The 15,009-nt window shown below is 38.9% G+C and overlaps 1 protein-coding gene across 1 annotated transcript in view; it reads left to right on the top strand.

Annotated features, from left to right (window-relative positions):
* LOC145689293 (ATP-binding cassette sub-family G member 4-like) overlaps positions 1 to 15,009 on the top strand; it is a 68,428-nt gene that overhangs the window by 14,846 nt on the left and 38,573 nt on the right. The window contains exon 4 of the mRNA XM_081763432.1: positions 13,451 to 13,596. Within this exon, the coding sequence (XP_081619558.1) occupies positions 13,451 to 13,596 (146 nt within the window). The remainder of the gene's footprint in view (positions 1 to 13,450; positions 13,597 to 15,009) is intronic.

Consider the following 15,009-nt stretch of genomic DNA (forward strand, 5'->3'; position numbering starts at 1 on the left):
AAGAAACGTGCTACCTTGAAATATGACAACCTACATATAAATATTGTAATATGATTATTTTCTCCTTAACAACACTAATAATATCAAGGATCTCATAAAATAGAGGATCTACCCTTACAACAAAATCTTGAAGCCATACGTCACAGTTTCGCCACCCCTACTTTGAGCACTCCGCCCAATACAATCGCAATGTTTTGAGCCAACAATCATGGCGGAAACGAAAATAGCCAATCAGACGATGGCAGAAACGAGAGTAGCCAATCAGACGTGCCAATGCTCAGTTGCTTTTTGGCTTCACCAATTTAATAGGATGAAGATACATATGGCCAGATCCTCTATTTATAACATTCTTGCATAATATAGTAATAAAATAATACATCTGTTTATATCGGGTGTTGCAAAATAAGTGTTACAACTCTTGGGAGGTGACTCCTGCCACTGAGACAAGAAAAAAAGTTCTCTTCAACTTTCTGCTATCGGACATAGTTTCAGATCTACAAGGTGCCGAAAGCGTGGGAAAATGACTTTCGGACGCCAATAGTTCGGAAACTATCCAACATAAAGAGGGCGGGTAAAAAATTCACTGAAGAAGTCATATCTGCTCTATTGAATTTTGCATGTTTCACAATCCTACCGTGCACGCGCAAGCGATTCCCCAAAGGAACGTAGAGAGTCCCGGATAATCTGCCAAATGAAACTTGGTCTAAATGGATATGAATGGGAAGGCTTTCTACCAGGTAACAATAATTCATTTGTCTTAAGTCCATATCTGGAACAAATACAAAATGGCGGACACTTTTATGCCCGTTGTGTGTGGTTGCATAATCGCCAGATACGGATGTTGGCCAACAGTGACGTTCTGAGTATTAATTGTAGCGAATTTGTACTCAAATTCTCTAGAAAGACATCTGGAGTGTCGATAGAGCACAACAGATGAAGCAGGGTGATTCACATGTGTGGAAACACTTAATGAAAAATGCCCAGAAATGCACTCATACTCAGTAAACGTGAGTTCAAAGCGTCGGAAATGTAAGGATTAGCGTCAAGAACATGAAAGCCATTGCCAATTCACCAATGATATTCCCTCAAACTGATGCAATATGATGTGTACGGTTGCATACCAATAAGGATGCAACAACTGAGTCCAAGTTCAAATTGTGCAATGGACTCAGTAAGAAACTGGGTAAACTAAAGGAATGTCACTAGTGGGATCGCATGATCGATATTGAAATGTGGCCAATGTGTGTGTTGATATCAACATGTAGCTAATGGACAAATGTCAACATGTCGCACTACTGCTGGGACACCATCTCACGTGCGAAAACTAGGAAAATAACGTTTGACATTCTGCTATTACATCTGGTGCACCTTTTGCTAGAACGTAACTAGAACACGATTGTATCAATGTCCCTCTTTGTTTGGGACATTGTCCCATAGTCGATACATATGAAAAGAAATCTCTTAATGCATGGTTCAAATTCTGATAGAGCGTGAAAATAACAAACTTGTATCATGTCCCACGTCTTGTGAGATATATGACGTACTCGAAATATAGGAAAATACCTCCAGAAATTCGTATCTTACACACAGTGCACATACCAAGACAAAGACGAAAATGAACCGATTTGGCACATTTAACACTACAGCTGGAACACCATACATATGGAAATAAAACGACATGAGAAATAGAAAGAAACATCTTAAAGCTCTGATTGTTTACAACTGTGCAGTAGGAGTAACAAAATGAAACACACAAGTATGTCGGAAGGCTGTACAAGAGGGCTTGCCAAACAAAGTGTGTACTCCTCAAAGAAATGAATACAGAGAAAGTGAGGCTCCTTCGAACCTCAGGGCTAGAGCGCTCGCTTTTGCTCGCGTGGTCGCAGTTTCCAATCCTACTGGGAACCCACGGCCTCAGATTCAAGACCCGAGTGGTTATTTTCCTATTTTTCGCACGTGGGACGATGTCCCGGCAGTAGTGGGACATGTTGACATTTGTCCATTAGCTACATATTGATATCAACACACACATTGACCTATTTCAATATCGATCATACGATCCCACTAGTGACATTCCTTTAGTTTACCCAGTTTCTTACTGAGTCCATTGTACAATTTGAACTTGGACTCAGTTGTTGCATCCTTATTGGTATGCAACCGTGCACATCGTATTGCAACGGTTTGAAGGAATATTGTTGGTGAATTGGCAATGGCTTTCATGTTCTTGACGCTAATCCTTACATTTTCGACGCTTTGAACTCACGTTTACTGAGTATGAGTGCATTTCTGGGCATTTTTCGTTAAGTGTTTCCACACATGTGAATCACTCTGCTTCATCTGTTATGCTCTACCGACACTCCAGATGTCTTTCTAGAGCATTTGAGTACAAATTCGCTACAATTAATACTCAGAACCTCACTGTTGGCCAGCATCCGTATCTGGCGATTATGCAACCACACACAACGGGCATAAAGGTGTCCGCCATTTTGTATTTGTTCCAGATATCGACTTAAGACAAACGAATTATTGTTACCTGGTAGAAAGCCCATCAATTCATATCCATTTAGACCAAGTTTCATTTGGCAGATTATCCGGGACTCTCTACGTTCCTTTGGGGAATCGCTTGCGCGTGCACGGTAGGATTGTGAAACATGCAAAATTCAATAGAGCAGATATGACTTCTTCAGTGAATTTTTTACCCGCCCTCTTTATGTTGGATAGTTTCCGAACTATTGGCGTCCGAAAGTCATTTTCCCACGCTTTCGGCACCTTGTAGATCTGAAACTATGTCCGATAGCAGAAAGTTGAAGAGAACTTTTTTCTTGTCTCAGTGGCAGGAGTCACCTCCCAAGAGTTGTAACACTTATTTTGCAATACCCGATATATTTATATATACAGGATATCCCATAAGTCCGTTTACATAGGATATCTCGGTAACTATTGAAGATACGAAAAAATGATAATAGAGCAATGTTGTTGGAAACTATGTGTTTTCAATCTGAAATGTTGGAATTTTCGGAATTGGACCAACCGTTTGGGTTCTACACTGCTATGGCGCACAATGCTAAAGAAAAATGCAACGTTGCCACGTCTTTGTTGGACAACAATGAAGGTAAGCTCATGTGGTTTGAAGTATCTTGGACCAAGAAGAATAGAAGGGACGGCCACAATGAAGGATATAAAGAACGATCACACCCAACGTTAACCAAACCCAATGGCGTCACCATCAGAAGGGGAAGGCAGGTACGAACGAGAAATTAAATTGAATTTATTCACGGCAAACTGGTATTAATTGCTCAGTAATGTCAACGAGATGCGACAAGAGGTCAATTGAATAAAATTAGAAAAGGGCCTAAGTGCCAAAACTAAAAAATCAGAGAAAAGTCGATAAACACGAGTTATCGCAATACAAGTTAAACGGGTACTGCGACCATATGAGTTCTTTAAAACAGAAGCAACAAGTTTTAAGCTATAAACTCCTTACAAACATATTCTGCTTGGTACTAAGACAACTTTGAACGATACAATTCAATTCTACTTGCTGTTGCACTTACATCCTCTCTCATTATTCAATTGTTGTCTTGTCTATGAACAGAAGCGTCATTATCGTCACGTTTCCAGACGAGTTCGAACTATACAGATTAATTATCTCGTACCCAGCCGCAGGTGTAGGGGTAGCGTGCCTGCATGCTACAAGGCATTTGGGTAGGCTAAACGTGGGCACGTCCTGCTTCTACGGGACACCCTGACAGGTTTTTTTCTGGATTTCCTCAGTGCCCCTGGGTGCAACCCGGGATGGTCCCTTCTCTCAGGCCAAAGCCGCTGTCTTCTCTAGACCTAGACTCAACTAAAAGGCCGACGTGACCTTTGAGTGGAATCCCAATCCCTCTTTGTGTCATTTCCTTGAATAAATAAAAATAAATAAATAAATAAATAAATAAATAAAGTTTCTCGGCTGGTGAGCATCATTATTCATTTGCAGGTCTCGTTTCAGCTCGTAAATTTGTTGAGTCATCTCAGTTCGTTGAATGATTGTCTAGTGTCGTGTATGAGTTTTCGAAATGAGACGAGATACGAGATTTTTCTGGTCTCGTGAGCAATACATCTTATGTCATTGCAAAGGGATTAAAAACGTAGAAACCAGGTATTTGCTGTACAACACCAGCATTCGTCTGATGGGCGACAATGGTATACCATCCTTGTTCCTTTGGCAAATGAATCATATGAGGAGAAAGGACTGCGACACTCACACAAGGCATACCGCACCTAACCAAACCGATTCAGTTCAAATCACCTACCTGTTGGAAGATCCTGAAACAGATAAAACAATGCTGCAACTGTGCTCAGCGTAGAAGATGTTCGAAGTGATGTCCAACTTGTTGTGCACAAATTACCACACTATGTCGCAAACTGGCCCTAACTCGTTGTAGAGTGTCAGTGGTAATAGCAGCGCAGGACTCGGGAATATTGTGTTGTAGAGCAGCAATTGTACGCGGGCGATCCCTGTAAACAACGGATTTTAAGTGGCCCCACAGAAAAAAATCAAGTAGTGGTAAATCAGGCTATCTCGGTGGCCACTCCACCAGACCTCGACGCCCGGCCTGATATCCACGAACTGCTGCATCCAACTATTGTCGAACATTGACACTGAAGTGTGGTGGCGCACCATCGTGTTTACAGTAAAAGTGCTGGCAGTTTGAGAGAGGCAAATTGTCCAAATAAGGTTCCAATATCGCTTCTAAGAGGTTTTGATAGGTTTGACCTGTTGATCTTCCCTCTAGGAACACAGGACCCACCAGAACATTACCGTGAATTGCACATCACATATTTACGTATACGGGTCAACTTGATTATGAATAACTTCGGCAACATGAGGGTTTCTGTCTGCCCAATACACGTAGTTATGTCTGTTAATAGTTCCATTAAGATGTTGTGTGCGTTTAAACCATTCACAGAATTCACGTCGTCGGTCGGTATCATCTCCATGAAACTCCTGCACGAAATGTACCTTAAAGGAATGAAAATGATGCTTGCGCAGAATGATTTGGACAGACTTCGTCTAGTATTACTCCGCGTTGGACTGTGGACTGCACATAACTTTAGCCAGAATGTCAACGAGTATACCATCGTCGGTTACGGGTTGTGGTTAACTTGCCAATCATTGCATTCTGGATGGCGATGATGAAACTGCTCCGCAGCTGCACCTATACCCAAACCAGATGCGTGAAGGACGATTTTCGCTTTGTTTGCAGGTGAATACATAGTCACTATTCTTCATATACACGGAGACCGAGACATACACGGAGTGGTGTCATTTCAACACACCACTTGAATGCAACACACAATTCAACACCAATTCAACACACAACGGCACAAACAGAACTAAACAAGAAGTGAAAGATAAGTGGCTTCTTGCTTGTGCTTGATTATGTGAGGCACTGCCACTCGGGTAAAATAGAAGTATCTGGCACTATGCTCATTTAAGAAAATCACTTAGCGGCGATTTATGCAATGTTTGAAGGTTTTCTCCCCTCCTGCTCCTGTCTACCTTCAACGGAACTTCCCATCAAATAACGCATATTCAAACAGTTATTGTGTCCCAATTCAGGCATTTCCTTTTCCTTTCCTCGTTTATCTCATTTCGACTATTTCCCAGTTCCTATACAGTTCGCCGTAGCTCAGTCGGTAATGAGTCTTACTACGTACGATACAGGCTATTCATGCGGTCATGGTTCAAACCTCAGTCAGGACATTGATTCAGTTTTAAGCGCTTTCGTGTCCGGCGGCACTGAAGTGAATTCAGCCTCCTACTAAATTGCGTAACAGGGTTTTTGAGTCAGTATCGTTTTATGTTCTTTCATTTATTTAACAAGTAGATGACGAGCACTGGTACCTCCTGCATGACTTGCATTCTCTTGATGTCATTCATTTATCAAAGGAAGAAGGATGGTATGCCATTGTTGGCCATCAGACGAATGCTGGGATGGTACAGCAAGGAGCTGGCTTCTACATTTTTAATTCCTTTGCAATGACGTAAATACAGGGTGAGGCAAATGTCTGTATACACCTCTATAAACCACGAAAGGTGTAAGGATCACAATAACGTTTGGTATGGAGTGTCTATAGGTGTCAGCACAACTTATAGGAACTATGACGACAACGGTGGCCATCTTGGAATCCATCATCTTAGATTTGGATTACGTTTCTCAAATGGGAAGTATGTTAGGTCGCATATCATATTACACTGTTTTTTTTTCTGGAGAATACACCTGTGTAATTCTTTTTGCGATATCTTTTTTGTATAGGAGTTATGACCTGTTAAAATTTAAAATTGCAAGGAGGTGAACATTTTTTTTTATCGTTACAGGTGATCCACAATGGCACTTACACAAGAGGAATACATTGAAATGATGTTGAGTGGTGAACGAAGCACCAGATCACCAGACCCGAAGCACCCCATACCAAACGACATTATGATTCCTCATATCGTTTTACTTTCATAGGGGTGTATACAGACTTTTGTCTCACCCTGTAGTATTGCTCACGAGACTAGAACATTTTCGTGTCTCCTCTCATTTTGAAAACTCATGCACGACACTGGGAAATCATTCAACGCAATAAGATGAGGCAACAAGTTTACGAGCCAAGACAAGTGTTGATAGTTTGAGGGAAAGTTCTCTGATCTAGGGAAATTTCGTAGGTAAATTTAGCAAAAAGGGAATATTTCGATAAAACATGAAAATCCAGGTAAATTCTCGCGCTGACTCGTTGACCAATATAAATACTTAATGTTTTCTTTGTTCTTCAGAAATGAATCAATACAATAGCGATTGATTGTGTGTGCGTGAATGGGATAAAAGTAGCATGATTTGCACCCATTATTGGCTGGTATATTTGTGTTTTATTTGTTAAAAAAAAAGTAAAGATAAAGTAAAAGCAATAGATGGAAAACGCAAATGAATACAACAAATGTGCTTGACACTTTCTTTAATGTAGCTAAATTATTTTTTTCACATAACTCCTGTCATAGGAATTGGAACTCAACAAACTAGGGAAGATTTGACAAGAAAAGGAAAAATTTTGTTAGTCGATGGAAATTTTCTTAAGGAAACCTACGAACACTGGCCGAGACGAGGCCTGCAAGTGAATAAACGATGCTTACCAGCCGAAAATCTTTATTTATTGCTTGTTCAAGGAAGTGACACAAGAAGAGATCAATTTTTTATTCCAAGGTCACATCGACCCTTTAGGTGAGTCCAGGAGTAGGAAGTGGCCAGACCTGAGAGAAGGGACTATCCCGGGTTGCACCTGGGGAAAATGAGTAAAACCAGGAAAAGCCTTAGTCAATATGGCCCGTCTGAGCAGGTTTCGTGCCAAGTTCGACCTACACAAATGCCTTGTGGTAGGCAGGCACGCTACCCCTACACCTGCGGCTGGGTACAAGATAATTAATCTGTTTCGTTTGAACACGTAAACTTGATCCTGACGCTTCTGTTCATAGACAAGACAACAATTGAATAATGAGAGGGGATGTAAGTGCAACAGCAAGTAGAATTGAATTGTATCGTTCAAAGTTGTCTTTTTACCAAGCAGAATATGTTTATAAGGAGTTTATACCTTAAAAGTTGTTGCTTCTGTTTTAAAGTACTCATATGGTCTCAGTACCCTTTAACTTGTATTGCGATAACTCATGTTTATCGACATTTCTCTGATTTTTTAGTTTTGGCACTTAGGCCCTTTCTAATTTTATTCAATTGACCTCTTGTCCCATCTCGTTGAATCACTGAGCAATTAATACCAGTTTGCCGTGAATAAATTGAATTTAATTTCTCATTCGTACCTGCCGTCCCCTTCTGATGGTGACGCCATTGGATTGGGTTAACGTTGGGTGTGATCGTTCTTTATATCCTTCATATAGCCGTTCCTTCTATTCTCCTTGGTCCAGAATACTTCAAACCACATGAACTTAACTTCTGTTGTCCAACAAAGACGGGGCAACGTTGTATTTTTCTTTAGCATTGTGCGCTATACCACTGTAGAATCCAAACGGTTGGTCCAATTCCGAAAATTTCAACATTTAAGATTGAAAACATATAGTTTCCAACAACATTGCTCTATTATCATTTTTTCGTATCTTCAATAGTTACCGAGATATCCTATGTAAACGGACTTATGGGACACCCTGTATATATAGTTGCCTGGGTTGGCAACGTTCAGGTAGCGATCGTAATGCCATTGGTGGTAGTGTGTTAGAGCAAACTCTTTGCTGTGTGAGCAGAAACAGAACAACGGTGTGGTGAACTCAGGGATGATGATAGTGGATAAATGGGCGACATTCTGATTTCCGAAGATCGTAAATCGTTGACACTCGGTTGTGTGGTGCGAGCGTGACGAAAATTACAGGGAAAATTGGTGACACGCTCAAAATGATGACTCCCGACAAAACTGTTGACAAAACCTCACCAGTGAAGAGCAACAATGGTCAGAAGAAAAACTCCAGTGACATTTCCCACTGAGTATTCAAGTGGATTGTCACTTACAATCGTCGTGCGACTGCCTGTGTCGACAACACAGTTTGTCGCTAGTTACATAACGTAGACATACAGCGTCGGGTACTACGGGCAAACCAGCTGATAAGGCACCAACACGTTTTAGCATGATGCCAATGATACCTCGAACATTGCATGCAACTTGGCAACATGCGTGACGTCAGATGAGTCATCGTTCACTTTATTTCAATTCGCGGGACGAGGCCCAAAGAAGCGCATAATTCATAGTGCTTCCGTTCAACCGTGAAACATTGCGCAGCTCTTCGATGTTGTGGGCATCATCCTGGTTTTCAATTTATCCTGTGCTAACGTTTACCGGTCGTATCATTGATCGTGTTTGTTTTCGTTCAATGACACTGTTTACCAGGATAATAATGTGTCCATTCACAGAGGTGGGGCTGCTGCGACGAGTTTCAGGAACACCGGAATGAAATTAAACACCTTTCCTGGCGCATCCCAACCCCCGGACTTGAATACATGATGGCCCCAAAGTAGGTATACATCCCTGCATTGATGAAGTATAACATTCTAGCATTTGCTTCGGCTGCTCCGAGCTAAAGATATAAGTAAAAAGACATTAAGAAGAAATAATGATGAAACTAAGTCTATCTAAGTCTTGACAATAACAAGAAATAATATAAAAAGTAATGAGTTGATCAGCACGTGACTGTATACTTACTTTAGGGGGTCACCCTGTATAATTGAACATCTGTGGTCCGTTTTTACGACACGAATCCGGCGCAAAGTTTCGACTCCATCCTCTTGCTACCATTCATGATATCTACGCCTCCACTCCACGTCGTACCAGAGTTGCTCTGAGGGCGAAAGATGGTTCAACGCCATATTAATCTGGTGTGCTCCACTTTTCTTCTATGTTCCCATATATGTAACGTTCTTCATTTTATTAAAAAAAAAGAATGGAATGACAGGGTGCTCCTGGCTTCCTATTTGTAGCTAAACTTCCTATTTATCCTTGTCCGATCACTATTTAATGTTTAATGTAAAGATCAGTAAATTTGAAACACCACAACGAGGTGCAAGGTTTTAGGAGTAGTCGAGTACTAGGAGTCCTGGTCCTAGGAGTAGGACTAGCGGTATGTGTATCAAACTGTGAACAAGAAAGGGATTCAGGTTTCTGATTCCAAGAACATGTGCATTATCTGAGATGCAGGATATATACATCGGAATATAACAATTTTCACCATACCACTGCTGAATATAGTTCGAAAGGTCTGTTCTCGAGACATTGGAAATTTCTTTGGAGTTAAATGAGTAGACAGCTTAAGTTACTAGACGAGATATAAGGTTTTCTTCTATCATATCGTAAATTTTGCCTCGTGTCGATTCTCGAAGGATTCTCGACGATGAGAAATACTTAAGCGACTGTAATGAAAACATGTGGGTTTTCTCAGTGATACGAGTTCCTGTAGCACTTGTAATTATTTCACATTAGTAACACTACAATTGTAAACATAAAATATACCTTTTGTGCACTTGCGGAAACACTCCATCGGCGGAAAATAGTTTCCAACACAGTTTTCTATATGCACGCGCTTATTTAAACTATCGTATAGCATTTGTAACGATTTTACACTAGTAATCTTACACTTGTAAATATAAAATACAGTTGTATATCTCACTATTTAATTCTATCGCCTGCAGAAATTGTGTTCCTTATAAGCATGTCTATCCATGTAGGGCAGCGTTTCCCAACCGGTGTGCCGCGGCACACTGGTGTGCCGCGAATGGGCCGCTGGTGTGCCGCGAAGAAATCGAAGCAAAATTACTAATTCTATAGCATTCAAATTGCAACACAGGGAAAAATGTATATTTGTATTTCACATTACTATGAACCTCTACTATGCATCTACAATTTTAAGTTTTATACTGTTACTTTTCTGTACATTTTTAATGTTGAAAAAAGTATTTGTTTTCATTCTTATGACCATTGTTGCTTCTTCATTGTTGACTATTGTTGCAGACTATTTCGTAACTTGAAATTTTAAAATATTCAATCCTTTCGACAAAGCAAACGTGCAAACAAATTACATACATTTGTGTTTTGAAAGAACAAGTGATTTGTTTGTTTGTTCGTTATTTCGTAATGTTCCTTCTTATTGAAAGGTTGTATACAGCTTTCGAAAAAGAAAGTGTATTATCTAAAAATGTGAGTCCTATAATTCATTGCAATTGTCTTCTGTTTTTAAATTAGAACGAAAAATAAGCATAATGATTTACCATTGGGGGAAACCAGTGATCAAGCTTTCTTTGTGAGAAGGGGATCAGTGATCATAGAAAAAATTATCCTATATTTTATATTTAAAATAATAATAATAATAATAATAATAATAATAATAATAATAATAATAATAATAATAATAATAATAGTCTATATGGGTGTGCCGGGAGAATTTAAGTTACACCTGAACTGTGCCGCAAGTAGAAAAAGGTTGGGAAACGCTGATGTAGGGTGTTGAATTTCATCTGTAAATTTAGCAAAATGTGGTGTGCTTAAGAGACCAGCACCATATAAATAATGAATTATGTTTTGAAATACTACGATATGTTTTATATTAATTGATGAGTATTCTTATATGCTAGGGAATCAGTCTTTTGCGAAAACAGCTGTAGCTGGTGAATTGGCCTCATATCATGTTATTATGCATGTTACTGTGCGAAGTTGTTACCTAATTGTCTGCGTCGAGTTGCAGATGCGAACCGGCTATCAACATTTTGTATAAATATGCAATATAGCCACGAAGAGTAAACGGGTGTGTGATATAAAATGATATATACTTAATTCCAAAAACTACTGTGCGTGGAGAAAAGGTGATACACACCGCAGAACCGTATATTCCAGAACCCAATCGAATAGAAGTGGAAACTGCTATAAAGAAATTAAAGAAACACAAATCTCCGGGTGTAGATGAAATTCCGGCTGAGTTAATTTTAGCTGGAGGCGAAAAATTGTGGAACAAAATACACAATCTCATTCTCCTTATCTGGAACAAGGAAGAATTGCCACAAGAGTGGAAAGAATCAATCATTGTTCCAATTCACAAGAAGGGCGACAAAACTGACTGTAATAATTACCGAGGCATCTCTCTTCTGTCAACATCCTATAAAATCCTTTCAAATATTCTGTTAGCAAGACTGACCCCATACGCAGATGAAATTATTGGAGATTATCAGTGTGGATTTAGACGAAATCGATCAACTATCGACCAAATATTTACCATGCGCCAAATACTCGAAAAAAAGTGGGAATACAATACCCCGGCACATCAACTATTTATTGACTTTAGAAAGGCGTACGACTCGGTTAGGAGAGAAACATTATACAACGTTCTTACAGAACTTGGAATACCGAGAAAACTAATTAGATTAATTAAGATATGTTTAAATGAATCCCAAAGTAAAGTACGGGTAGGAAAATTTTTGTCCACGAGCTTTCACGTCGAAAATGGCCTGAAACAAGGAGATGCGTTGTCGCCATTATTATTTAACTTCGTTCTGGAATACGCTATAAGGAAAATCAAAGATAGCAACCAGGGCCTAGAGTTGAACGGTATTCACCAGGTTATGGCATATGCTGATGATGTAAATTTAATAGGGGATGATAGGAGAACAATAGAAAGAAATGCAGAGATCTTATTAAACGCCTGCAGGGACATGGGTTTAGAAGTAAATGCAGAGAAAACTAAATACATGGAAGTGCGTCGGGACCATAATAAGGCAAATTATGGATGCGTTAAAATATTAAATAATACTTTTGATAAAGTGGATAGTTTCAAATATCTAGGATCAATATTAACAGAGAAACATCATATTCACGAAGAAATTAAATGTCGACTAAAAGCAGGGAATTCGTGTTACTATTCGGTTCAAAATCTCTTGTCGTCGCGAATTCTGTCGAGGAATTTGAAGCTTAAAATATACAAAACGATAATTATGCCTGTTGTTCTGTATGGCTGCGAAACATGGTCACTTACTCTGAGGGAAGAACATAGACTGAAAGTATTTGAGAACAAGATCCTGAGACGAATATTCGGACCCAAGATGAACGGGAATGGGGAATGGCGGAAACTTCATAATGAGGAACTACATAATTTATATGGTTTATCCAACATTGTTAGGGTCGTCAAGTCTAGGAGGCTTAGGTGGGCGGGTCATGTAGCTAGAATGGAAGAAAGTAGAAATGCTTTCAAAGTCTTGACTGGAAGACCAATCGGAAAACGACCATTAGGAAGACCTAGGCGCAGATGGGAGGACAATGTTAAGATGGATCTCGCAGAGATAGGAATACAAAGTAGGAACTGGATCCAATTAGCTAAGGATAGAAGTCAGTGGAGAGCTTTTGTGAACGCGGCATTGAACCTCCGGGTTCCATAGGCCATAGAGTTAGTTAGTTAGTTTATATTTAATTCTGTTTATAATACATTGTGCTTCATCATTCCTGATATCATATACGCATCTTCACCTTTTATTTATTGGATGGCTTTTCTACGTCATACACTTTACCAGCAGTCTTAGTCTGGATAATTCCTCTGTATCGCGCCACATGTTTGTGTAATACGAGAATGACAACACGTAATTGATCGTATGCAAATAGGGCAATTGCGTATGAAAGCAGGAAACACACAGAAACACATTGTTCTGTTGTGTTGAGTTAAAATCCTCACGCTCGCAGAAGTAGACATCGTTTCAATTGACATCTACAGGAACTACCATACACAGTCTCGCAGATGCACGACCTGGTTTTGTAGTATGTAGCGGAGATGCGACAGTTATCTAAAAGGGGTTAGAAGTGGGTTGATTATTTATTTTAACAAACTGAAATTAACGACACAATAAAATAGCCTTTGATATTTTTCCTTTACACGCGTATCTTTCTTCTATAGATACAAGATATCCTTCTTACATTGGGACTTGAAGATACACGTGAGACTATGGTGAATCATTTATCTGGCGGTGAATTGAAACGACTCTCTATTGCCGTTGAATTAATTTCCAACCCACGAATAATGTTCATAGATGAGCCTACAAGGTAAGCAAGAACAAATACTGCTTATTACAATAACTATTTACTTTTAGCTTTTAGACAATTTCAGGGTACACTAGAAAATATTACCATTATCTGTAGAAAGCATGGTTTGCTTATAATATTATTGTAAAGAGGTGGATATTGTGGAAGATATTTCGCAGTTTATGTCAATTTTGCGGTGCAGTGTAATCTTCGTAAGGATACACATGGTTTAAATCAAATCGGTTATATACTTCTAAAAGCTGAGTTTCGTGTACGCAGTGTTACTAATCGCTCTTTAATAATTTCAATCTGATATTCCAAATAAGAACCTGTAATAAGTAAACTAATCTCCCTATAAGAGATGCTGGGCAAAATTTGTCCAACAATATCTGATTCAGAGATCTAAATACTGCAATTTTAAGTGTCAATTTTACGGAGAACCTTCTATATTTTTTAATTTTGTATTTAATTTTGTATAACTACTAGCAACTGAAGTACCCGGCGTTATCTGGGTAAACAATGGTCTTTCAAAATTTGCCCAAGAAATGTATTTCTAGTCATAATAATTATGGTTTCCTAGAATAAATCTGCATTCAGAGCCGATTTTATTGGAAAAAGCAGGATGTACACTCATGACCAAAATTTTTGTCGCATGTCTATAAGTATGTTGTTGTAGGAATATAATTTGATAACGAATTCGCTCAGTATTTCTTATAATGTTAGTATGTGTATAATCGGCAAATACATGTATGTGGCAAATTTCATGTCAAAAGAGCAGTAAATAAGAACAATAAAACGAAAATAAAACTTTCTTGACCATTTATCAACATTTTGTTTTACTCATTCTAATTTTCGTATTTATAATTCTTTTCCTATGAGATTTACTACAAATATACATTTTTCGGTTATACATAGTATCTGTATTAAAAGTATCCTGCAAAATCATTATCAAATTATATTCTTACAAGAAGACAGTTATAGATATGCTACAATAATTTTGGACATGAGTGTACATGATGCCTTTTCTTTGGTACATCTATTGTTATTAACCACCAAGTTCGCGGTGCTGGCCTGGAAAAATTCTAAGCAAATGCTCTTTTGTAGACAGATTTTTCTACATTTCATTAAATAAAAGAACACTATTCCTGATGCTTATATTTAATTTATTTAATTTAGTACGTAGTAATAGTTCAGAACACTTACACGCTGAAAGTAGAAGTTCAAGGACAGTACAGCTTTATACTTCCATGACCTCGGTATTGACAGAAGCTGATGTGGTCAGGACCACATTTCAGCCGTCTTGACCATAAGACTTCCCCAGATATTCATTTCACAGAGGTTAAGTAAACTAAACCTCACTTGAACCAGAGTAAAACATGGGAATAACGCCACCCTAATCGATGATTAAAACCACGCTGTCCTATTATGAGGTAG

The sequence above is a fragment of the Thermobia domestica genome, chromosome 7 (genome assembly GCF_964235325.1).
Source record: "Thermobia domestica chromosome 7, izTheDome1.hap1.1, whole genome shotgun sequence".
Lineage (NCBI taxonomy): Eukaryota > Metazoa > Arthropoda > Insecta > Zygentoma > Lepismatidae > Thermobia > Thermobia domestica.